The following is a 23,864-nucleotide window of genomic DNA, read 5'->3' as shown; positions in this document are numbered from 1 at the left end:
CAGTCATGCAGACACATGGCCCCGCCTCCAAAACTCACTACACACATAGGGCTGCCGCCGGAAAGCCCTGTGTGTATAGTGAGCAAGGGATACGCAGCGTATTTCCCGCTGCTGCCGTAAAATTTGCGCTGCGTCAAATACGCTGTGTATACGCCCTGTGGGAATGCACCCTTATAGTGTTTTGCAGCTAGATTTGCAACAAAGTGGATTTGTTGTGGATTTTGACTTTCCCAATGAAGTCAAAGGGGATTGATTTGAAATGAGCATCGGCAGCATGTTTATAACATATACCAATGTGCTGCAGGTTTAAAACATTCTCAGCAAGAAAATTTCTATGTGGATTCAATGCAGTTTTTTCCCCATGGTATGTAGATACAATTTGTCAGAATCTCATGTACTGTACTATGCTGCAGACTTTCCACATATAAATCCACTTGGGAAAATTTTCAGCATATATATCCTGTGTGAACAAACTCTTACACAATCAATATAAAGCAAAGCCAACTATAAAATAACAATGTCATATATCTAAAAGAAAAATTATTATTATTATTGGTTTAGTACGGTACCTCCATGCTTTTGAACTCATTATCATAGCCATGGTTACCACCTCCACAAAATGTATATGTGTTGTCCCTATAAAAAGATACAACAATATAATAGTTATCACTGTTCTATATGCTTCCTACACACTTTTGAGGTTTGAATGCTAAAGGGGACCTGACAAGACTATTTTAATAATAATTCTGGAGCATCACTGTTACCAGTCTGGCAGAGATTTACAATGTGCAAGCTCTTTTCAACTGCAAATACTGCTTAGTGATGTTTTAGCCACACAAATTTAACAAAAAAAAAAAAAACTGGTGTAAAAAGAGAGTTAACTTACTCTGCCAAAGCCAAAATGTATGCAGAAAGTGTCACGTGTCAATGCAACAAGCAAACAAACATTGCCAAACAACAAAACCTAACCAACATTTACAGTCACCTTGTCTCCTATTCCCTCATCTACCATGTGGCTGGAAAGAAACAGAATGACCGGCTCACATAAGTGTGGACATTGCAGAGCATGTAAGTTAATGTGTAAGACCCAGATGGTGAACATTGGCACATTAGGCAGGAAGTACAATAAAATTGGGATTACAGAGGATGGTGCTTGAGCACGTGGGCGACGTTAGAAACAAACATGATACCCCAGTGGTGAGGCATATCAATGAACAATACAATAGGGATGTATAAAATGTTATGTTTTTGGCATTGAAAAGGTCATGCCCTTGGTAAATGGAGTAAACATGGATAGACTGTTTACATAGACTATTACACACTGGATCTGTACTTTGGATACAGTTTCCCCTAGGGATCTCAATGAACAGTTCTGTTTTACAGACTTTATTTGATTCTTTTGGACAGCAGGAGACTCAGGTAAGGGGTGTTACGTCAGGCAGCCAGTGATGTAATCACCCTTGAGTTAGACCAACCCCCAGAACAGGGTATTCCAGGGATTTGTAGCCTAGGTTCCAGAGAGGGACCACCCTTTTTAGGATGGCCACCCCGCCTCGGCACAGTGCTCAAAATAGGATATAACAGCGCTAGAAGTTAGTGTCACTAGGTCTACGCTTTCTAACCCCTCCCTGTGCTCTTGCTAGGAGGTGGCCGGTCCCCTGTCCATCCATTTGTATTTATTGGGGTCTACAAACTCTTGTTAGTCTCCAGGACAACCTTTTTTACAAGTGTGATGCTATAGGCAGCTCCTAATGTGGTCTGTTGCTTTATCTCATATCCGTTTTTATTTATGCACCCCCTTAATGCCCATAAAGAGACCACATAGACCGCTGGAACAAAACGTGTAGGTCTGTGCTGGTGGTGTGAGATTCTTTCTAAGCATTTACATAGACCTGGCTTACATTTGTACCTTGGACCTTTAACCAGCTGGTGTAGGGTATACTTATATACGTCCGTCTCCTAGGAGACCCACATCTAGGGCTCCAGGAGTCTCCACTGACTCTGTAGTGGTGGTTTATATGATTTATGTTATATAGCACTTGCCCTCTGTTTTATGATTTAATTCTTGCTTGAAATTCATTAAGACTGTGGTTGGTAGATATCAGTATAAATATCTACATAATTTTGAACAATATTTACAATAATTACCAAGGTGCCACATTAGTAAATCTGGCAAGAGGAAAGTACACACACATCAGGATAACAGACAATAAAGGCAAATTAAATCAGTAAATCTGCCCATCCGTGTTGCCCCCATTCTGTCATTATTACTATAAGGAATAAAGGAATAACCTGGGTTTTACAATTTTTTGTCTATGGGGTAGGTCCCTACATATTGACACTGCCCAATCGGTATTTACAGTGTAGAGTTTCAAGAATTTACTAAAACTGTCATGTCAGGGGAATGGACAGATCCCCTTAAATATCATATCTATAGATACAGTACATGAATGTTATTTGCAACAACTAATATTGTACTGATTATTATGTAAATTTGTCTGCGAAAGTGACAAAGTACTGAATTTATGCAAGAAAATTTAGAAGATTAAAAAAGTATGGGTTCACACTACCTTATGGATTATTAATCTTACATACAGGTACATTAGTGCTCCCTTTTATGACAATGTGGATACCAATAAACTAAATATTGGCAAATATTCTACCAATGGCATATCTTGGTTTTGCTACAAAGTCTCTTCACAAGCATAAAGAAATAATCAGCAGCATAAAAATTGCAAGATTTGTTTTCGTTGTATACGTTTTCTCAGATGGCTCTAAGTGTTTATTATTTGGCATATCAGTGAGACAATGCAAAAATAAACAATGCAGTCAGACATAAGAAATAAAAAGCTTTGTTTACTTTGTTCTTGCAATGATGGTGGTCCCAACTCACACAGTCTCAACAATACTATGATCTGACATATCACAGGTCTGATGGGATAGTGTTTCTCCTTGAAGAGACTTCCAGATAGTGTTAAAAGTCTCATAGGCCAGGCATTGCTCCCTGGGGACTATTCAGACTCAATTCAAAAGCCTCTGACCCAAACAACACCCATTTCTGTACAGATAAGTACAAAAACCCCAAAAGAGCTGTGCAGATGGGTTCTCTTCCTTTTAAAGGGGTACTACCATAGAAAACTTTTTTTTTTAAATCAACTTGTGCCAGAAAGTTAAACAGATTTGTAAATCACTTCTATTAAAAAATCTTAATCTTTCCAGTACTTTTTAGGGGCTGTATACTAAAGAGAAATCCAAAAAGAAATGCATTTCCTGTGATGTCCTGACCACCGTGCTCTCTGCTGACCTCTGCTGTCCATTTTAGGAACTGTTCAGAGAAGCATATATTTGCTATGGGGATTTTCTCCAGTTCCTAAAATGGACAGCAGAGGTCAACAGAGAGCACTGTGGTTAGGACATCACAGGAAATGCATTTCTTTTTTGGATTTCTCTTTAGTATACAGCCCCTAAAGAGTACTGGAAGGATTAAGATTTTTTAATAGAAGTGATTTACAAATCTGGTTAACTTTCTGGCACCAGTTGATTTAAAAAAAGAAAAAAAAAAAAAAAGCTTTCCACGGTAGTACCCCTTTAAAGTGTACCTATGGTTAGCAAAAACTTTTTATATGCATATTTGTACATTGGTTAAAAATATATATTTTTGAGTGAAAAAAAATGCTATCCCTGCAGCTATTGCATGCGTGTCTCTGTGAGGAGTCCAAATACAGGAAGTGAGGGCAGGACAAACAGGGCTCTATGCAGGCTCCTGGCTTGTCAATCATCCTGATGTGTGAGCCAGGAGTGTGTTACAGAGCTTCACTGCATAAAGCCCTGCTTGTCCTCAGTGCACAGAGTCCTGCTTGTCCTCTATGCACAGAGTTCTGCTTGTCCTCACTGCACTTAGCCCTGTTTGTCCTCAGTGTACAGAGCTCTGCTTGTCCTCAGTGCACAGAGCCCTGCTTGTCCTCAGTGTACAGAGCCCTGCTTGTCCTCATTGCACTTAGTCCTGCTTGCCCTCAGTGTACAGAGCCCTGCTTGTCCTCAGTGTACAGAGCCCTGCTTGTCCTCAGTGTACAGAGCCCTGCTTGTCCTCAGTGTACAGAGCCCTGCTGGTCCTCAGTGTACAGAGTTCTGCTGGTCCTCAGTGTACAGAACCCTGCTTGTCCTCAGTGCACAGAGCCCTTCTTGTCCTCAGTGTACAGAGCCCTTCTTGTCCTCAGTGTACAGAGCCCTGCTTGTCCTAGGTGTACAGAGCCCTGCTTGTCCTCAGTGTACAGAGCCCTGCTGGTCCTCAGTGTACAGAGTTCTGCTGGTCCTCAGTGTACAGAACCCTGCTTGTCCTCAGTGTACAGGGCCCTGCTTGTCCTTAGTGCACAGAGCCCTGCTTGTCCTCAGTGTACAGAGCCCTGCTTGTCTTAACTGTACATAGCCCTGCTTGTCCTCAGTGTACAGGGCCCTGCTTGTCCTCACTGCACAGTTTTTATCCATGAGACTACTTCTTTAAAGGTAGGGTCACACGTGCCGTATTTTGCTGTTGCATATTTTCCTACTCATTGAAGTCAATGAGTAGCAAAATATGCAGCTGATTTTGCTTCCCATTGGCTTCAATGGGTAGGAAAATATGCAGCAGCAAATATGTAGCAAAATACGGCACATGTGACCCTACCATAAAGGCGATTCTGGTTTGACTGATAAACCCTGGTGATGTTTCAATGCTTTTTTATGGGTCAGATATAAAAAAAGTATGATAATTGTAATTTTCTTCTTACGGTACCTTACAACAAGCCACTGCCTGTCCACGTAAAGATGAACTTTATCAATACGAATATGGTTGGCATAATGAAATCGCTTAGGCAGGTCATGCTTCATGTAAGGTTTAAAATGCTGATCTGTCTTCCGACACTGTATAGGTAAAGAATTAAACAGAAATTCTGTTTATGAATAAACACGTAACTATAAATATACATATAAACAATGCAAAATATATTTATTAAAATTTATCTTTGACATTCACATAACTATTATTCTCTCTCTAATAGTCTACAGTGCTAATCTTGCTGACAAAACTACTGGAATCTTGCCAATGTAGTTGACTGATTGTGATTGTACTGACTATTTTACCTATGTTTTAGCTTTGCCTTGTTGTTGTTTTTGACTTTATGTTTTAATAAAACTCTCCTTTTGACACTAAAAAACTACTGGAATCTAAGAAAACCTCACAGGTCCCATTATGAGGATTCTTGGGGATCCATTTGAAAACATATCTGTCTTTATTGGCACTGATCTTCTAGGCCGGAGACAGCTTTATGCCTTCAGCAACTGGGATGACATCACTGAAGGAAGGGTCATCGTCCTGAATGAATGGACACTCCAAGACTGCTAGTGGCTAGAGGCATGAAGATAGAAAAGTATCAGTGATTGCAGGGGAGCCAGGAGCTGAGGTGAGTATGTTTGTTTCTATTTTTTTAATCTTGAAGACAGGGAACCTACCTACTGGGAGCCATCAACCAGCTGAACTATCTATCTGGGGGCCTATATACTAGAAAACTTCCTGCTGGGGCTAATTAACAGTACCTTCTGGGGGCTATCTAGAAGGGAAGACTACTAACTGAGGACCCATATACTGTGCAAATTACATACTAGGGGCCCCTTTACAGGGATGAAATACCTACTTGGCGCATATCTACAGAATGGAAACTACCTACTGGGGGCACCTATATACTGAGAAAATTACATACTTGCGGCAACCTACCTAATGGGGAAAAATTCAAAGGGGGACCTGTCTACTTACTGGAAACACCTACTTACCTGTAAACTAGACCGTTTTAATACGTTATCGCCTGTTATTAATAACGGCCATTATTTTGCATACACTATTTCTTCCGTTCATTCGCCCATCACATAATAACGGGTGATAACGGGTCAAAACGGCTATTCGAAAAATCCCATAGACTATAATGGGATTCTCTAACGGCAGTTAGGGATTTTCTAACGGCCGTTTAACGGCCGATTTTCAAGATTTTTATGACGGACGTTCATTACGGATTAATTCTTATAGTGTGAAAGGGGCCTTACCTGCAGTTTGGGGTCATAAGTTTCCTTTTGTGGTTCGAGCTCTACAAAGTCTAAAACTTGTACAAATGACAGACTAAGGGTGCTATCAGGCAATAGTTGATATGGGTGCTTTTTGTAACATGGATACAACACCCAAACCTCATAATTCATTGGAACCAGATTTACTACACCATAGGCCTCTATGGTGCTCGGAAATGGCATAAAAATAACTTGTATTCTAGCTGCCTAAATCAGACTGAAGGAATTTTACCACACTGAATGTTTATCAAACTGAAAAAATCGATGGATTTTAGAAGCTGCATATTTACCAGTTTCTGTAATACAGTAATTTTGCACTGTTTGAAGAACTATTGACACCTGGTGGCATTTTCTGTTACTGCAACAAGAACTATCACTGACTACTATGGGGGCGACTTATCATAACCTGTGGAGAGGCAAAGTTGCCTAATTACCCATAGAAACCAATCAGATTTCATTCTTAACAAGGCCTGTGAAAAATGAAAGAAGCGATCTGATTGGTTGCTATGGGCAACTGGGCAACCTTGCCTCTCTACAGGTTTTGATAAATCCCCCCTATGTGTTTTGTTAAAGTGTACCAAATTGAGTTTAAACATACTTACAGTAAGGTTTTTTACAACTCCTTCTGAATCAACTGTTAAAAATATTAGGAAAAAAAAATGTTACGCTTCCAACAGACCATAATCATTTGAAACATTTTTAACAATTCAATAAAGCATTTATATGGCCTGGTGTACTATGTTTCCTGTTTTTTTTTTTTTACATTTTTCATAGTACATTTTCCCTAATATGCATGAATGTCTTTATACACATAATGAAACTTTGGTGGTCTTTATGTATTTAACCTCTTAAAAGTGAAAAACCCCAGCCTGAAAAGACACCAAAAACAGGGTAAACCATTTCATATATTTCTTGGATTGTAAAAAATTGAATTTGCGCCCCTGAATCTCCAATGGAATTTTATGAAATGTAATTTCTTTTCGGCGCTGTTCCCTGCCTCTCATTGAGGCCAATGAACTTTTGGGTGCATCATAAATATAGGGGGTGATTTACTAAGACTGGCATTTTACACCTGGAAGCTGTAGCATTTGGCCGATTCAATAAGAGGCTCTGGCCTTTTAATGAATTAGCCGTTGCTGCAGCTGCCCCACACTCTCTCGACACCAGCTTCAATATAAGTCAGCTTGTTGATAAATTAGATGTGCGGATAGGCCAACCCCCTTTTACACTAGGTCTTTCCTGTTTCTACATCTTTAATAAAATCTCAAATTGAACACTTTTACTGGCTTAGATGTACTTTTATGCATACAAGACAGGTACACGGGTTAACAAATATATAAGCAAGGTGGTATATCATCCTTGGTGATTTGATTTGATTCATAAAAAATGTACTTAAATAATTTACCATAAATAATATCTGAGCAATGCATTGTTCTTACAAGTTAAGTAATCCTGGGGGACATTCCTTGCACGGATACGAGCTGCTGGTCCATCATACAGGTAAAAAAAATTAATGGATGGAAAGTAATTGGTCATAAACTCCAGCTGTTCACAATAGGTTTTTTCCATTCCTTGAAGAAAAGGAAAAGTTCAAATCAATAAATACTACTTATAACATAAAATTTGTCGATTCTGAGAGAAAAACATTAGACGTGCGAGTAGCCGAAATTATCTCCAATACATATTATTAGTAAATCTGATCATTTCCCACAGTATTACAGTTTTACTTTATTTTTACAGAGAGAGAGAGAGAGAGAGAGATGCAAATCTGGTAAGACTGTCTTCCTTACCATTTTGTTCAGTTGCGGGTCGATCGGATACAATTGGAGAATTAGGCTACATTCACAATGCAATTTGTCTCCGGCAGTGTGAAGCCTGTTATTTTAGGATTGCGAATAGCAGGAATAAAAAATTGTGCTTGCACCGTCTTTTTCTCCCACTATTCTGTCTAAAAATAGCGGCGCCCGATGGACCCCATTGACTATAATGGGGTCCATTAGGACCCGTTATGACCCATCAAAATAACGTCCGTCAAACTCCCAAAAAAAAAAAAGAGAGAGTTTGGTGCCCATTATTGACGGGGCATAACAGTAGTGTGAAAGAGGCCTTAAAGGGTTTGTGCATTTCCCTGACTTTCGGAGCTCCGCTCACAGCATCCGGAAGTTCATTACTCCGAACGCTGTGTGCAGGCTTCCGTGTTCGCAGCTGCCGGGGGTGACGTCACGCCCGGCCCCTCGTGACGTTTCGCCCGCCCCCTCAACGAAAGTCTATAGGAAGGGGGCGCGCCCGCTTATTTTTTGCGTCGCCAATTCTACTTTGCAGTGACATTAGTCATTTTACCCAAAAATGCACGGCGAAACGGAAAAAAAATTATTGTGCGACAAAATCGAAAAAAAAACGCCATTTTGTAACTTTTGGGGGCTTCCGTTTCTACGCAGTGCATATTTCGGTAAAAATTACACCTTATCATTATTCTGTAGGTCCATACGGTTAAAATGATACCCTACTTATATAGGTTAGATTTTGTCGCACTTCTGGAAAAAATCATAACTACATGCAGGAAAATTTATATGTTTAAAAATGTCATCTTCTGACCCCTATAACTTTTTTATTTTGCCACGTACGGGGCGGTATGAGGACTCATTTTTTGCGCCGTGATCTGAAGTTTTTATTGGTGTGATTTTTGTTTTGATCTGACTTTTTGATCACTTTTTATTCATTTTTTAATGTTATAAAAAGTTACCAAAATACGCTTTTTTGGACTTTGGAATTTTTTTGCGCGTACGCCATTGACCGTACGGCTTAATTAATGATATATTTTTATAGTTCGGACATTTACGCACGCGGCGATACCATATATGTTTATTTTTATTTTTTTTTACACTGTTTTATTTTTTTTATGGGAAAAGGGGGGTGATTCAAACTTTTATTAGGGAAGGGGTTAAATGACCTTTATTAACACTTTTTTTTTACTTTTTTTTTGCAATGTTATAGGTCCCATAGGGACCTATAACACTGCACACACTGATCTCTCATCCTGATCACAGGCGTGTATTAACACGCCTGTGATCAGCATTATTGGCGCTTGACTGCTCCTGCCTGGATCTCAGGCACGGAGCAGTCATTCGTCGATCGGACACCGAGGAGGCAGGTAAGAGCCCTCCCGGTGTCCGATCAGCTGTTCGGGACGCCGCTATTTCACCGCGGCGGTCCCGAACAGCCCGACTGAGCAGCCGGGATACTTTCAGTTTCACTTTAGAAGCGGCGGTCAGCTTTGACCGCCGCTTCTAAAGGGTTAATACCGCACATCGCCGCGATCGGCGATGTGTGGTATTAGCCGCGGGTCCCGGCCGTTGATTAGCGCCGGGACCAACGCGATATGATGCGGGATCGCGGCGCGATCCCGCTTCATATCGCGGGAGCCGGCGCAGGACGTAAATATACGTCCTGCGTCGTTAAGGGGTTAAAGGGGTACTCCCGTGGAAAACTTATTTTTTTAAATGAACTGGTGCCAGAAAGTTAAACACATTTGTAAATTACTTCTATTAAAAAATCTTAATCCTTCCAGTACTTTAGTACTGTACTGTAGGGGCTATATACTACAGAAGAAATGCTTTTCTTTTTGGATTTCTCTGATGTCATGACCACAGTGCTCTCTGCTGACATCTCTGTCCATTTTTGGAACTGTCTAGAGCAGGAAAAAATCCCCATAGCAAACATATGCTGCTCTGGACAGTTCCTAAAATGGACAGCAGAGGTCAGCAGAGAGCACTGTGGTCATGACATCAGAGAAATCCGAAAAGAAAAGCATTTCCTCTGTAGTATATTATTTTGAGGATAACTGAGTCTGGAAAACTATTGGCTCAGACTAAGTTATCAGCTTGCTGTTTGATACTTGTTTTAATGGTGATGAGCTCACTTCGAATTTTTGGTGTGTTTTTTAGATATAAACACACATTAAAAGTTATGTTTTAGGCACTATCTATATATCATTATTAGTTTTTTCTTATCTAGCTTGCCGGATAGTACCACCTAGTGGGGAGGATGAGGCCATTACTTTACTCATCATAATTATTGATTTAAGAGAAATAACAGTTGTTATGGCTGGATTTCTTAGCAACACTGTGGATACTGCCATTTGGTTAAGTGAGGTGAAGGAGGTCTTTTCTGACAAAGTTTACACGCAGCCGAAGTATACACCCTCGATTAGGTCTGCTTTCAGAGAGTTAACAGTGTGTTATAAACAGTTCTCCATATCATTCTGGGAGGTTCAAGGTTTCGAAAATTATATTAAAAACGGAACAGTTCCAAGAGGGCTAAGAGTTCCAGTATTACCAGCAGCTAGACTTAGAACCCAGGGAGTTCTCAACAAATGGGAACAGGAGGCGACAAACTGTTCGCTAAAATTTCTTAATATCCTCTTAGAGGAAGAAAAAGCGAACCTAGAACAGGCCCAGACTAAACTGCAAGCACAGAGAGAAGTGGCCATAAAATTCAAATCAGGCCCTGAGTTTAATAACAAAGAGACACAGTTACAGAACAACATTGAACGCTTCCAATACCAACTAAAAGAGCGGAAGCACGCCCAATGTATTAGGGATCTCCAGGATTTTAAAGATAATAAGGTTTATTCAGTACTAGAAAAGGGTACTAATAAGGAATTGGATACAGAGGTATCAACCACAGACACAGACATCTCAGAGAGTGAGAAACCTAGTATTAGAGGGGGAAGAGAATGGGGATCAGGAAGAAGTAGAGGGTGCAGGAATAGGGGAAGAGCAAGAGGCAATAATAGAATATGTGGCCCCCCCGCAGCTCCCTCCTCCTCGTCTGCTTCTTCATCTTTTTTGGAGAGGGACCCATACCAACTGCGCCCTCCTCAAAATCCCTAATAAAAGGAAAAAAGCATTATGCCCCACAAATTGTAAATTTATCTGAATATCAACTAACCAATTTTCAGTTGCAATTACTCTATAAGGGTCTATCATTTGTCCCAACTGTCAGATTTGACTCGTTTGAATGGACCAAAGATCTATGCCTCTTCAGGCGGAAGCTAAAATGGCATAAATACCGTAAAGGAAAGAAAGGAGGCTCACGAGCAGGGTTTGACAGTTGAGGATCTGAGAACCACCAGGGATCTGGTGGAACTCATGTAGTCAAACGAGGAGCCAACTAATGAGGGCCCCTTCTCTGATTGCAGACTTAAGAACAAAACATTCCCGGTGATTGGTGAAACAGCACATATTGATGTATTTTTGGATCTAGTTTTGAGGGATCTCAGGGCTCTCCCACCACCCCGGGGAAGAGACAATCTATCCAGGGGCGAAAGAAAGGCATGGAAAGAACTACAATGCAATAAGGACATCCTTATTAAACCTTCAGATAAAGGAGGTAACTTGGTGATTTTGGATAGAAAAAAATACATCAAGATGTGCCTGAATCTGCTTAGTGACAAAAACACATACTATTACTATTGGCGAACCCTACATGTAAATTTAAACAGGAACTAGAACAAATTTTCAACAGAGCCTTTGTCAATAAATTGATAGATAAGATAATCACTATGTTGCTGATGATGGGCAATGCAGGGGACGGAGTATCGTGACATCACAGCTCCACCCCTCGTGATGTCATGCCCCAACCGCCCCCTCAATGCAAGTCTATGGTAGGGGGCGGGGTGGCCATCACGCCCCCTCCCATAGACTTGCATTAAGGGGGCGGGGTATGGTGTCACAAGGAGGAGGAGCCGTGTCATCACGATACTCCATCCCCTGCATCGCCCATCATCAGCCACAGAGCGATCCTTGCTCTGTGCAGCTGAGAAATGGGGGATGCTGCAGGAGAGATCGCGGGGGTCCCTTTGGATAGGGGATAAGCTCTCAAGGGGCGGAGTACCCCTTTAACCCCTTAACAACCATTAAGGCCGTTAAGCAGGTATGGCGCAGGCTCCAAACTCGAGCCTGAGCCATACCGCCCAGCCCCCAGCTGATTCTTGTAGCTGAGGGCCGGCGTTAATAGTTGACATGCAGCGATCGCCATGGCCAGCTACTAATCCTTTAGATCGACGCTGTCAAAGCTGACAGCGGCATCTAATAGTTTAATAAGTTTAAATAAATTAAAATAAGTTTAATTAAACCGCACGGTCAATGACGTACACGTAAAAAAAATTCCAAAGTCCAAAATTAAGTATTATTGGTCACTTTCTATACCCTAAAAAAAATTATAAAAAGTGATTAAATACTCAGATAAAACAATCATGGTACCCATAAAAGCTTCAGAACACGGCGCACAGAATTAGCCCTTGTTCCACCCCGTATACCAGCGATTCCCAACCGCGGTGCCGCGGCACACGTGTGTGCCGTTCAGCACTGTCCGTGGTGCCGCGGGATTTTGCCGTGATTAAAAAAAAATAATAATTTTTTTTTTTTTTTTAAATGTCCCGCCCCGGCCAGACGGCGCAGGGGGGAAGGGAAGTCTGCGTGCGCACTGCTCACACAGCGTCCCCCTGCGTCTCCTGCGTCTCCCGCGTCCCCCGCGTCCCCCGTGTTCCCCTCCTTCCCCTTCTGTTCCCTGTGTCCCCCTCCTTCACCCTCCGTCTTCTGCGTCCCCCTCCGTCCCCCTCTCCCTTGCCGCGCAGTGAGCCGAAAATGGTGCCCTGGGGCGGAACGAGCTGCACCTGCTCCGGACTCCCATGCCTGCTGTGGAACTGTAAGCTGCGCGGGCCGGTTTGCTTAAGGTACCGTACCCTTTCTACCCCTCTGTTCACCTTCTCAACCCTGTCTAAATCCCCCCACCGTCACCCAGGTCCACCCTCTACCCCCCCCCCCGTCACTCATGTCCACCCCCCCTGTCCATCTCTATCACCCATGTCCACCCCCCTGCCACCCATGTCCACCCTCCCTGCCACCCATGTCCACCCTCCCTGCCACCCATGTCCACCCTCCCCGTCACCCATGTCCACCCCCCGTGTCACCCATGTCCACCCCCCCCCGTCACCCATGTCCACCCCGCCAGTCACCCATGTCCACCCCCCCCAGTCACCCATGTCAACCCCCCCAGTCACCAATGTCAACCCTCCCTGTCACCCCTGTCCACCCTCCCTGTCACTCATGTCCACCCTTCCCTGTAACCCATGTCCACACCCCCGTCACCCATGTCCACCCTCCTGTTCGCCCATCTGTCCCTTTGTCACCCCAGTCCACCCCTCTCTGTCACTCCTGTCCCTCTTTTACCCCCTTGTCCACCCCTCTGACCCCCTGTCACCCATGTCCACCCCCCCTGTCACCCATGTCCACCCTCCCTGCCTCCCTGTCACCCATGTGAAATAAAAAGGATGGAGAAGTGCTCCACTGTGAAGGACAATAGACAAAAGAAGGTGAGCCCCTGATAATAGAGAGACTCACCAGATGATGTTGTGCTATAGAGGCACAACGCTCTAGCAGGCATGTAATCCTTTCGGATGGCTGGGATGGAGACTCCACCTGGATATCCACCTAGGACTGCAGCTTATCCCGCCCTTGGCTAGGCATAGGGAACATGAAGTGAAAAATGTGCACTATATGTGGTGCACAGGTAATAGGGATATTACAGCGCTGTCCACAACCAAGGTATAAGATGAAAGTATTTATTACATGTAACGCGTATCAAGGACGGAGCGTCGCCCATCATTCCTCAGACCTGTCACCCATGTCACCTGTCACCCTGTCACCCATGTCCACCCCCCCTGTCACCCATGTCCACCCTCCCCTGTCACCCATGTCCACCCCCCCTGTCACCCATGTCCACCCTCCCCTGTCACCCATGTCCACCCTCCCCTGTCATCCATGTTCACCTTCCTGTCACCCATGTCCACACCCCCCCTGTCACCCATGTTCACCTTCCTGTCACCCATGTCCACCCCCCTGCCTCCCTGTCACCCATGTCCACCCCCCTGTCACCCATGTCCACCCTCCCCTGTCACCCATGTCCACCCCCCCTGTCACCTATGTCCACCCTTCCTTGTCACCCATGTCCACCCTCCCTTGTCACCCATGTTCACCCTCCCTGTCACTCATGTCCACACCCCCCCTGTCACCCATGTTCACCTTCCTGTCACCCATGTCCACCCTCCCGTCACTCATGTCCACCCCCTCTCACACATGTTCCCCCACCTATCATCCCCGTCACCCATGTCCACCCTCCTGTCATCCATGTCTGCTTTGTCCACTCCCCTGTCCATCCCTGTCACTCATGTTTACCCCCCCCTTCTACCCCCGTAGTATACTCTGTCACCCATGTCCACCCTCCTGTTCACCCATCTGTCCCTTTGTCACCCCATTCCACCCCTCTCTGTCACTCCTGTCCCTCTTTTACCCCCTTGTCCACCCCTCTGACCCCCGGTCTCCCATGTCCACTCTCCTGTCATCCATGTCCACCCCCCAACCAGCCCTCTGTCACCCCTGCCCATCCCTGTCACCCATGTACACCCTCCATTGTCCACCCCTCTGATCACATCCTTGTCACCCATGTCCACCCCCTATTCACCCCCCTGTCACCCATGTCCACTTTCCCTGTCACCCATGTCCACCCCCCCTGTCATCCATGTCCACCCCCCTGTCACCCATGTCCACCCTCCTGTTCACCCATCTGTCCCTTTGTCACCCCAGTCCACCCCTCTCTGCCACTCCTGTCCCTCTTTTACCCCCTTGTCCACCCCTCTGACCCCCGGTCTCCCATGTCCACTCTCCTGTCATCCATGTCCACCCCCCAACCAGCCCTCTGTCACCCCTGCCCATCCCTGTCACCCATGTACACCCTCCATTGTCCACCCCTCTGATCACATCCTTGTCACCCATGTCCACCCCCTATTCACCCCCCTGTCACCCATGTCCACTTTCCCTGTCACCCATGTCCACCCCCCCTGTCATCCATGTCCACCCCCCTGTCACCCATGTCCACCCTCCTGTTCACCCATCTGTCCCTTTGTCACCCCAGTCCACCCCTCTCTGCCACTCCTGTCCCTCTTTTACCCCCTTGTCCACCCCTCTGACCCCCTGTCACCCATGTCCACCCCCCCTGTCACCCATGTCCACCCTCCCTGCCTCCCTGTCACCCATGTCCACCCCCCCTGTCACCCGTGTCCACCCTCCCCTGTCACCCATGTCCACCCCCTATTCACCCCCCTGTCACCCATATCCACCCCCCTGTCACCCATGTCCACCCCGTCACCCATGTCAACCCCCCTGTCACCCATGTCCACTTCCCTGTCACCCATGTCCACCCCCCCTATCACCCATGTCCACTCTCCCTGTCACCCATGTCCACTCTCCCTGTCACTCATGTCCACCCTTCCCTGTCACCCATGTCCACACCCCACCCTGTCACCCATGTTCACCTTCCTGTCACCCATGTCCACCCCCCCATCACTCATGTCCACCCGCACTCACACATGTCCCCCCACCTATCATCCCCGTCACCCATGTCCACCCTCCTGTCATCCATGTCTGCCTTGCCCACTCCCCTGTCCATCCCTGTCACTCATGTTTACCCCCCTGTCTACCCCCGTAGTCTACTCTGTCACCCATGTCCACCCTCCTGTTCACCCATCTGTCCCTTTGTCACCCCAGTCCACCCCTCTCTGTCACTCCTGTCCCTCTTTTACCCCCTTGTCCACCCCTCTGACCCCATCTCCCCTGTCCACCCTCCTGTCACCCATGTCCACCCCTCTGTCACCCCTATGCCCCGTCACCCATGTTCACTCTTTTACACCCATCTATCACCCTTGTACACCTCCCTACACCCCTCTGTACACTCCTCTACACCCCTCTGTCATCCATGTACACTTCTCTACACCCCTCTGTCACCCATGTACACTCCTCTACACCCCTCTGTCACCCATGTACACTTCTCTACAACCCTCTGTCATCCATCTACACTTCTCTACACCCCTCTGTCACCCATGTACACTCCTCTACACCCCTCTGTCACCCATGTACACTCTTCTACACCCCTGTTACCCATGTACGCTCCTCTACACCCCTCTGTCACCCATGTATGCTCCTCTACACCCCTCTGTACACTCCTCTACACCCCTCTAAACCGCTCTGTCACCCATGTCCACCCCTCTACACCCCTCTGTCATCCATGTAAAAAAAAAAGAAAAAAAAGTTCGGCGCCTAATAGGTTTGTTTTGCAGGTTTAACGGTGAAGAATTGTGTGTGGAAGAAATCGTGATGATGGCCCGGACCAGATGGAGAAGAGAAGGCAATGATGCAAATTAGAGAAGACGTCATTGGTGAGTTGCTCAATAAAGCAGCACTTTAAACTACATACCCACTGATAAATAGATATAGTGCATGGCGTTTTTTACCATTTTTCATTTTTTTTTTTTTCTTGCTCGTCAACCTCGGTAGCGGTGCCCCGTGGAAAAAAAAATTCCGAGGTGTGCCACGACGCGAAAAAGGTTGGGAAACACTGCCGTATACCAAATAAAATAATTATGGGGGTCAGAAGAGGACAATTTTAAACATACTAATTTTGGTGCATGTAGTTATAATTTTTCTTAAGTAGTAAAATAAAGAAAACACATATAAATTGGATATCATTTTTCCAATTTTGACCCACAAATATTTTTTTCTGGGTTCACCGTAAATTTTGTGGTGAAATGAGTGATGTCATTACATAGTACAAATGGTGGCGCAAAAAATAAGCCCTCATATGAGTCTGTAGGTGCAAAATTGAAAGCCTTATGATTTTTAGAAGGTGATGGGGAAGAAATGAAAGTGCAAAAACGGAAACACCCGTGGTCCTTAAGGGGTTAAAGTCTATGGGAAAGTGTCCATTAATGCACATGTTGTATAAAAAAATCACTGTTGTGTCAAGGTAGGAATACATACCATGGTCAGCAACTAATAACAAGTTCACGCAGTTATGAAGATTCCTCTGCTTCAGCCCATCCATTAGCATTGCTATAGTCTTGTCAGCACGTATCAAGGCCTGAATCACCTAAAAGTAATAGTAATATTGTAAAACAGTACTACAAATTCCAACTGTATTCTTTGTTATTTTAAGATATGACACTTGTAAAGTTAAAGGGACTTTGCCACCTTCAAAACTCCACCCTAAACTGAGGTCAGGAAACAGGTTAAAGGTCACAGTTTAATCTAAACATATTAACAGACGTTGATACAGAATTTTCCTTAACCCCTTAAGGACCCAGACAATGTTCAGTGTAGGACCCAGCCATTTTTTGCACATCTGACCACTGTCACTTTAAGCATTAATAACTCTGGGATGCTTTTACTTTTCATTCTGATTCCGAGATAGTTTTTTTGTGACGTATTCTACTTTATGTTAGTGGTAAAATTTTGTTGATACTTGCATCATTTCTTGGTAAAAAAGCTTTGAAGCTCTCTTCTTATAAGGAAAATTAATATTCCAAATAAATTATATATTGATTCACATATACAATATGTCTTTTTTATATTTGCATCATAAAGTTGACATTTTTTTTGCTTTTGGAAGACATCAGAGGGCTTCAAAGTTCAGCAGCAATTTTTCAATTTTTCACAACATTTTATAAATCGAAATTTTTCAGAGACCAGTTCAGTTTTGAAGTGGATTTAAAGGGCCTTCTTATTAGAAATACCCCATAAATGAGCCCATTATAGAAACTGCACCCCTCAAAGTATTCAAAATGACATTCAAAAGGTTTGTTAACCTTTTAAGTGTTTCACAGGAATATCAGCAAATTGAAGGAGAAAATTCAAAATCTTAATTTTTTACACTGGCATGTTCTTGTAGACCCAGTTTTTGAATTATTTACACAGGGGTAAAAGGAGAGAAATCTTCCTAAAATGTGTAACCCAATTTCTCTCGAGTAAGGAAATACCTCCTATGTGTATGTCAAGTGCTCTGTGTGTGCACTAGAGGGCTCAGAAGGAAAGGAGCGACAGTAGGGTTTTGGAGAGTGAGTTTTAAGAACCTCCTGTGGTGCCAGAACAGCAAAAAATATTTAAAAAAAAAACACATGGCATACTATTTTGAAAACCTCAACCCTCAAGGAACGTAACAAGGGGTACAGTGAGCCTTAACACCCCACAGGTGTTTGACGACTTTTCGTTAAAGTTGGATGTGTAAATGATTTTTTTTTCACTAAAATGCTAGTTTTCCCCCAAATGTAAAATTTTTACAAGGGGTAATAGGAGAAAATGCCCCCCAAAATTTGTAACCCCATCTCTTCTGTGTATGGAAATACCCCACGTGTGGCGTCAAGTGCTCTGATGGCGCACTAAAATGCTCAGAACAGAAGGAGTAACATTTGGCTTTTGGAAAGCAAATTTTGCGGAAATGGTTATTGGTTATTGGTAGTCGGATGTGTAAATGAAAACATTTTTTTTTTCACAAAAATGCTGGATTTCCCCCAAATAATTTTTTTTAGAAGGGGTAATAGGAGAAAATGACCCCCAAAATGTGTAACCCCATTTCTTCTGAGTATGGAAATACCCCATGTGTGGACGTCAAGTGTTCTGCTGGCGCACTACGTTGCTCATAGGAGGAGGAGCGCCATTGAGCTTTTGGAGAGAGAATTTGTTTGGAATGGAAGTCAGGGGCCATGTGCGTTTACAAAGCCCCCTGTGGTGCCAGAACAGTGGACCCCCCACATGTGACCCCATTTTGGAAACTACACCCCCCTCACAGAATTTAATAAGGGGTGCAGTGAATATTTACACCCCATTACATTACATTTTTCATTTTCATGGACCACTGTTCCAAAAATCTGTCAGACACCTGTGGGGTGTAAATGCTCACTGTACCCCTTATTACATTATGTGAGGGGTGTAGTTTCCAAAATGGGGTCATATGTGGGAGGGTCCATTGTTCTGGTACTAGGGGGGCTTTGTAAACACACTTGGCCTTCAATTCCGGACAAATTTTCTCTTCAAAAGCCCAATGGCGCTCCTTCTCTTCTGAGCACTGTAGTTCGCCAGCAGAGCAGTTTACATCCAGATATGGGATATGTTCTTACTCAGAAGGAATTGGGTTACACATTTTGGGGTGCTTTTTTCCTATTTTCCCTTGTTAAAAAGAAAAATTTAGGGTAACATCAGCATTTTAGTGAAATTATTTTTAATGCTCACTATACCCCTTGTTACGTTCCGTCAGGGGTGTAGTTTCCACAATGGGGTCACATGTGGGTACTTATTTTTTTGCGTTTATGTCAGAAGCACTGTAAAATCAGCCACCCACGTACAAATCACCAATTTAGGCCTCAAATGTACATAGTGCGCACTCACTGCTCTCGCAGAGCATTTTACGCCCACATATGGGGTATTTCCGTACTCAGGAGAAATTGCGTTACAAATTTTGGGGGTCTTTTTTTTCTTTTACCGCTTGTGAAAGTATGGGGCAACACCAGCATGTTAGTGTAAAATGTTTTTACACTCACAAGCTGGTGTAGCCCCCCAACTTTTCCTTTTCATAAGGGGTAAAAGGAGAAAAAGCCCCCCAAAATTTGTAGTGCAATTTCTCCCGATTACGAAAATACCCCATATGTGGTCCTAAACTGTTTCCTTGAAATACGACAGGGCTCCGAAGTGTGAGAGCGCCATAGGCATTTGAGGACAACATTAGGGATTTCATAGGGCTGGACATAGGGGTATTCTATGTCAGTGATTCCCAAACAGGGTGCCTCCAGCTGTTGCTAAACTCCCAGTATGCCTGGACAGTCAGTGGCTGTCCGAAAATGCTGGGAGTTGTTGTTTTGCAACAGCTGGAGGCTCCGTTTTGGAAACATTGCCGTACGATACGTTTTTCATTTTTATTGGGGGGGGGGGGGGGGGGTACAGTGTAATAGGGTGTATATGTAGTGTCTTGGACAACCCCGATCCCCCTTATTTTCCGCGCCATCAGGTCACCATAGACCCGTATGACCCAGAATAGCTGCAAATCGCCGGTGTCTGATGAACCCCTGGGCATTTGCGCGGGGTGCCTGCTGATCGATATCAGCAGTCACCCCGGTCCAGGCCCCACCCGGCGTGCGGCGGGGACCGAAATTTCCACGGGCGTACAGTCCTGGGTCCTTAACCCCTTAAGGACTGAGCCCTTTTTCACCTTAAGGACGCAGCCCTTTTTTGCAATTCTGACCACTATCACTTAATGCATTAATAACTTCGGGATGCTTTTACCGATTATTTTGATTCCAAGACAGTTTTTTCATGACATAGTCTACTTTAACACAGTGGTAAATTTTCGTCATTACTTGCATCCTTTCTTGGTGAAAAATCCCCAAATTTCATAAAGAATTAGAAAATTTAGCATTTTTCTAATTTTTAAACTCTCCAAATAAATTATATATTGATTCACAAATACAATATGTTTACTTTATATTTGCATCATAAAGTTGACATGTTTTTACTTTTTGAAGACATCAGAGGGCTTCAAAGTTCAGCAGCAATTTTCCAATTTTTCAAAAAATTTTCTAAATCCAAATTTTTCAGGGACCAGTTCAGTTTTGAAGTGGATTTAAGTGGTATTTCTTCATATTAGAAATACCCCATATTTCTTCATATTAGAAATTCCCCATAAATGACCCCATTATAAAAACTGCACCCCCCAAAGTATTCAAAATGTCATTCAAAAAGTGTGTTAAAGGGGCTGTGCGTTGCCCTAATTTTCGGAGCTCCGCTCACAGCATCCGGAAGTTCATTGCTCCGAACGCTGTGTGCGGGCTTCCGTGTTCACGGCCGGCCCCTCGCCCGCCCCCTCGTGACGTCTCACCCGCCCCCCTCGTGACGTCACGCCCGCCCCCTCTACCAAAGTCTATGGGAAGGGGACGTGACAGCGGTCGCGCCCCCTTCCCATAGACTTTCGTTGAGGGGGCGAGCGAGACGTCACGAGGGGGGCGAGCGAGACGTTGCGAGGTGACGTCACGCCCGGCGGCTGCGAACACGGAAGCCCGCACACAGCGTTCGGAGTAATGAACTTCCGGACGCTGTGAGCGGAGCTCCGAAAGACAGGGCAGCATAACCCCTTTAACCCTTTAGGTGTTTCATAGGAATAGCAGCAAAAGGAAGGAGAAAATTCTAAATCTTCATTTTTACACTCTCATGTTCTTGTAGACCCAGTTGTTAAAATTTTACAAGGCGTAAAAGGAGAAAAAGCCCCACAAAATTTGTAACCCAATTTCTCTCGAGTAAGGAAATACCTAATAGGTGGATGTCAAGTGCTCTGTGGGTACACTACAAGGCTCAGAAGAGATGGAGCGACCATGGGATTTCGGAGAGTAAGTTTTTCTGAAGTGGTTTTTGGGGGGCATGTCACATTTAGGAAGCCCCTATGGTGCCAGAGCAGCGGGAAAAAAAAAAAAAAACAACAACATGGCATACTATTTTGGAAACTACACCCCTCAAGGAACGTAACAAGGGGTCCAGTGAGCCTTAAAACCCCAGGGGTGTTTGATGACTCTTCGTTAAAGTCGGATGTGTAAATTAATTTTAATTTTTTTTCACTAAAATGCTGGTTTTCCCCCAAATTTTACATTTTTGCAAGGGATTATAGGAGAAAATGCCACCAAAAATGTGTAACCCCATCTCTTCTGAGTATGGAAATACCCCATGTGTGGACGTAAAGTGCACTGCTGGTGGACTACAATGCTCAGAAGAGAAGAAGTCAAATTTGGCTTTTGGAAAGCAAATTTTGTTGAAATGGTTTTTGGGGGGCAAGTCACATTTAGGAAGTGAAGAAAAACCCACATGGCATACTATTTTGGAAACTACACACATTTAAGGAACGTAACAAGGGATACAATGAGCCTTAACACCCCACAGGTGTTTGACAAATTTCCGCTAAAGTTGGACAGGAAAATATTTTTTTTTATTTTTTTCACAAAATTTTCACACATTTTTCATTTTCACAAGGTGTTATTGGAGAAAAAGCCTCCCAAAATGTGTAACCCCATTTTTTCTGAGTATGGAAATACCCCATATGTGGACGTTTGGTGAGAGAATTTGGTTGGAATAGAAGTCGGGTGCCATGTGCGTTTACAAAGCCCCCCGTGGTGCTAGAACAGTCGACCCCCCACATGTGACCCCATTTTGGAAACTACACCCCTCACAGAATTTAATAAGGGGTGCAGTGAACATTTACACCCCACTGGCGTTTGACAGATCTTTGGAACAGTGGGTTGTGCAAATTAAAAATGTAATTTTTCATTTTCACGTACCACTGTTCCAAAAATCTGTCAGACGCCTGTGGGGTGTAAATGCTCATTGTACCCCTTATTACATTACATGAGGGTTGAAGTTTCCAAAATGGGGTCACATGTGGGGGGGGGGGTCCACTGTTCTAGCTCTATAGGTGCTTTGTAAACACACATGTCCTTCAATTTCGGATAAATTCTCTCTCCAAAATCCCAATGGCATTCATTCTCTTCTGAGCATTGTAGTGCACCCGCAGAGCACTTTACATCCACATATGGGGTATTTATATACTCATAAGAAATGGGGTTACAAATTTTTAAAATTTTTTTCCTATTCCCCCTTTGTGAAAATGAAAAATGTAGGGTAACACCAGCATTTTAGTGAAAACATTTTTTTTTTTCATTTTCACATCCAACTTTAACGAAAATTTGTCAAACACCTGTGTGTTAAGGCGCACTATACCGCTTCTTACATTCCGTGAGGGGTGTAGTTTCCAAAATGTGGTCACATCTGGGTATTAATTGTTTAGCGTTTATGTCAGAACCGCTGTAAAATCAGCCACCCCTGTGCAAATCACCAATTTAGACCTCAAATGTACATGGTGCGCTCTCACTCCTGAGCCTTGTTGTGCGTCTGCAGAACATTTTATACCCACATATGGGGTATTTCCGAATTCAGGAGAAATTGCGTTACACATTTTTGGGGTCTCTATTTTCCTTTTACCGTTTGTGAAAATTAAAAGTATGGGTCAACACCCGCATGTTAGTGTAAAAATAAAAAAAATTTTACACTAACATGCTGGTGTAGACCCCAACTTTATCTTTTCATAAGGGGTAAAAGGAGAAAAAGGCCCCCAAAAGTTGTAATGCAATTTCTCCCGAGTACGGAGATACCCCATATGTGGCCCTAAACTGTTTCCTTGAAATACAATAGGGCTCCGAAGTTAGAGAGAGCCATGTGCATTTGCATCCTGAATTGGGGATTTGAATCCACCACAAAAATACCCCACAACAGTGTTTCCCAAACAGGGTGTCTCCAGCTGTTGCAAAACTCCCAGCATGCCTGGACAGTCAACGGCTGTCCAGAAATACTGGGAGTTGTTGTTTTTCAACAGCTGGAGGCTCTGTTTTGGAAACACTGCCATACAAGACGCTTTTTTATTGGGGGGGGGGGGGATGTGTAGGGGATATATGTGTATATGTAGTGTTTTACTTTTTATTTTGTGTAGGTGTAGTGTAGTATTTTTAGGATACATTCACACGGTTGGGTTTGGAGTGAGTTTGAGCTGGGAGTTTGAGCTGTGGCGGAAAATTTGCCGCATTTCAAACTTGCAGCAGAAAACTTGCTGTACTGTAAACCGGCCCGTGTGAATGTACCCTGTACATTCACATGGGGGGGAACCTCCAGCTGTTGCAAAACTACAACTCCCAGCATGCACTGACAGACCATACATGCTGGGAGTTGTAGTTATGCAACAGCTGGAGGCACATTGGTTGCGAAACACTGAGCATTTGTTACTTAACCCAGTGTTTTGCAACCAGTGTGCCTCCAGTTGTTGCAAAACTACAACTCCCAGCATGTCCAGTCTCTCAGTGC

The 23,864-nt window shown here is 43.9% G+C and overlaps 1 protein-coding gene across 1 annotated transcript in view; it reads right to left on the bottom strand.

Annotated features, from left to right (window-relative positions):
• Positions 1-23,864, bottom strand: part of ENPP3 (ectonucleotide pyrophosphatase/phosphodiesterase 3) — a 178,948-nt gene that overhangs the window by 80,487 nt on the left and 74,597 nt on the right. The window contains exons 12-16 of the mRNA XM_056563313.1: positions 16,965-17,073; positions 7,530-7,661; positions 6,693-6,724; positions 4,772-4,899; positions 570-636 (exon numbers count right to left, since the gene is read on the bottom strand). Coding sequence (XP_056419288.1) covers positions 570-636; positions 4,772-4,899; positions 6,693-6,724; positions 7,530-7,661; positions 16,965-17,073 — 468 coding nt within the window. The remainder of the gene's footprint in view (positions 1-569; positions 637-4,771; positions 4,900-6,692; positions 6,725-7,529; positions 7,662-16,964; positions 17,074-23,864) is intronic.

Source organism: Hyla sarda, chromosome 3 (assembly GCF_029499605.1).
Source record: "Hyla sarda isolate aHylSar1 chromosome 3, aHylSar1.hap1, whole genome shotgun sequence".
Taxonomy (NCBI): domain Eukaryota; kingdom Metazoa; phylum Chordata; class Amphibia; order Anura; family Hylidae; genus Hyla; species Hyla sarda.
This window is presented reverse-complemented; position numbering and strand designations above follow the sequence as displayed.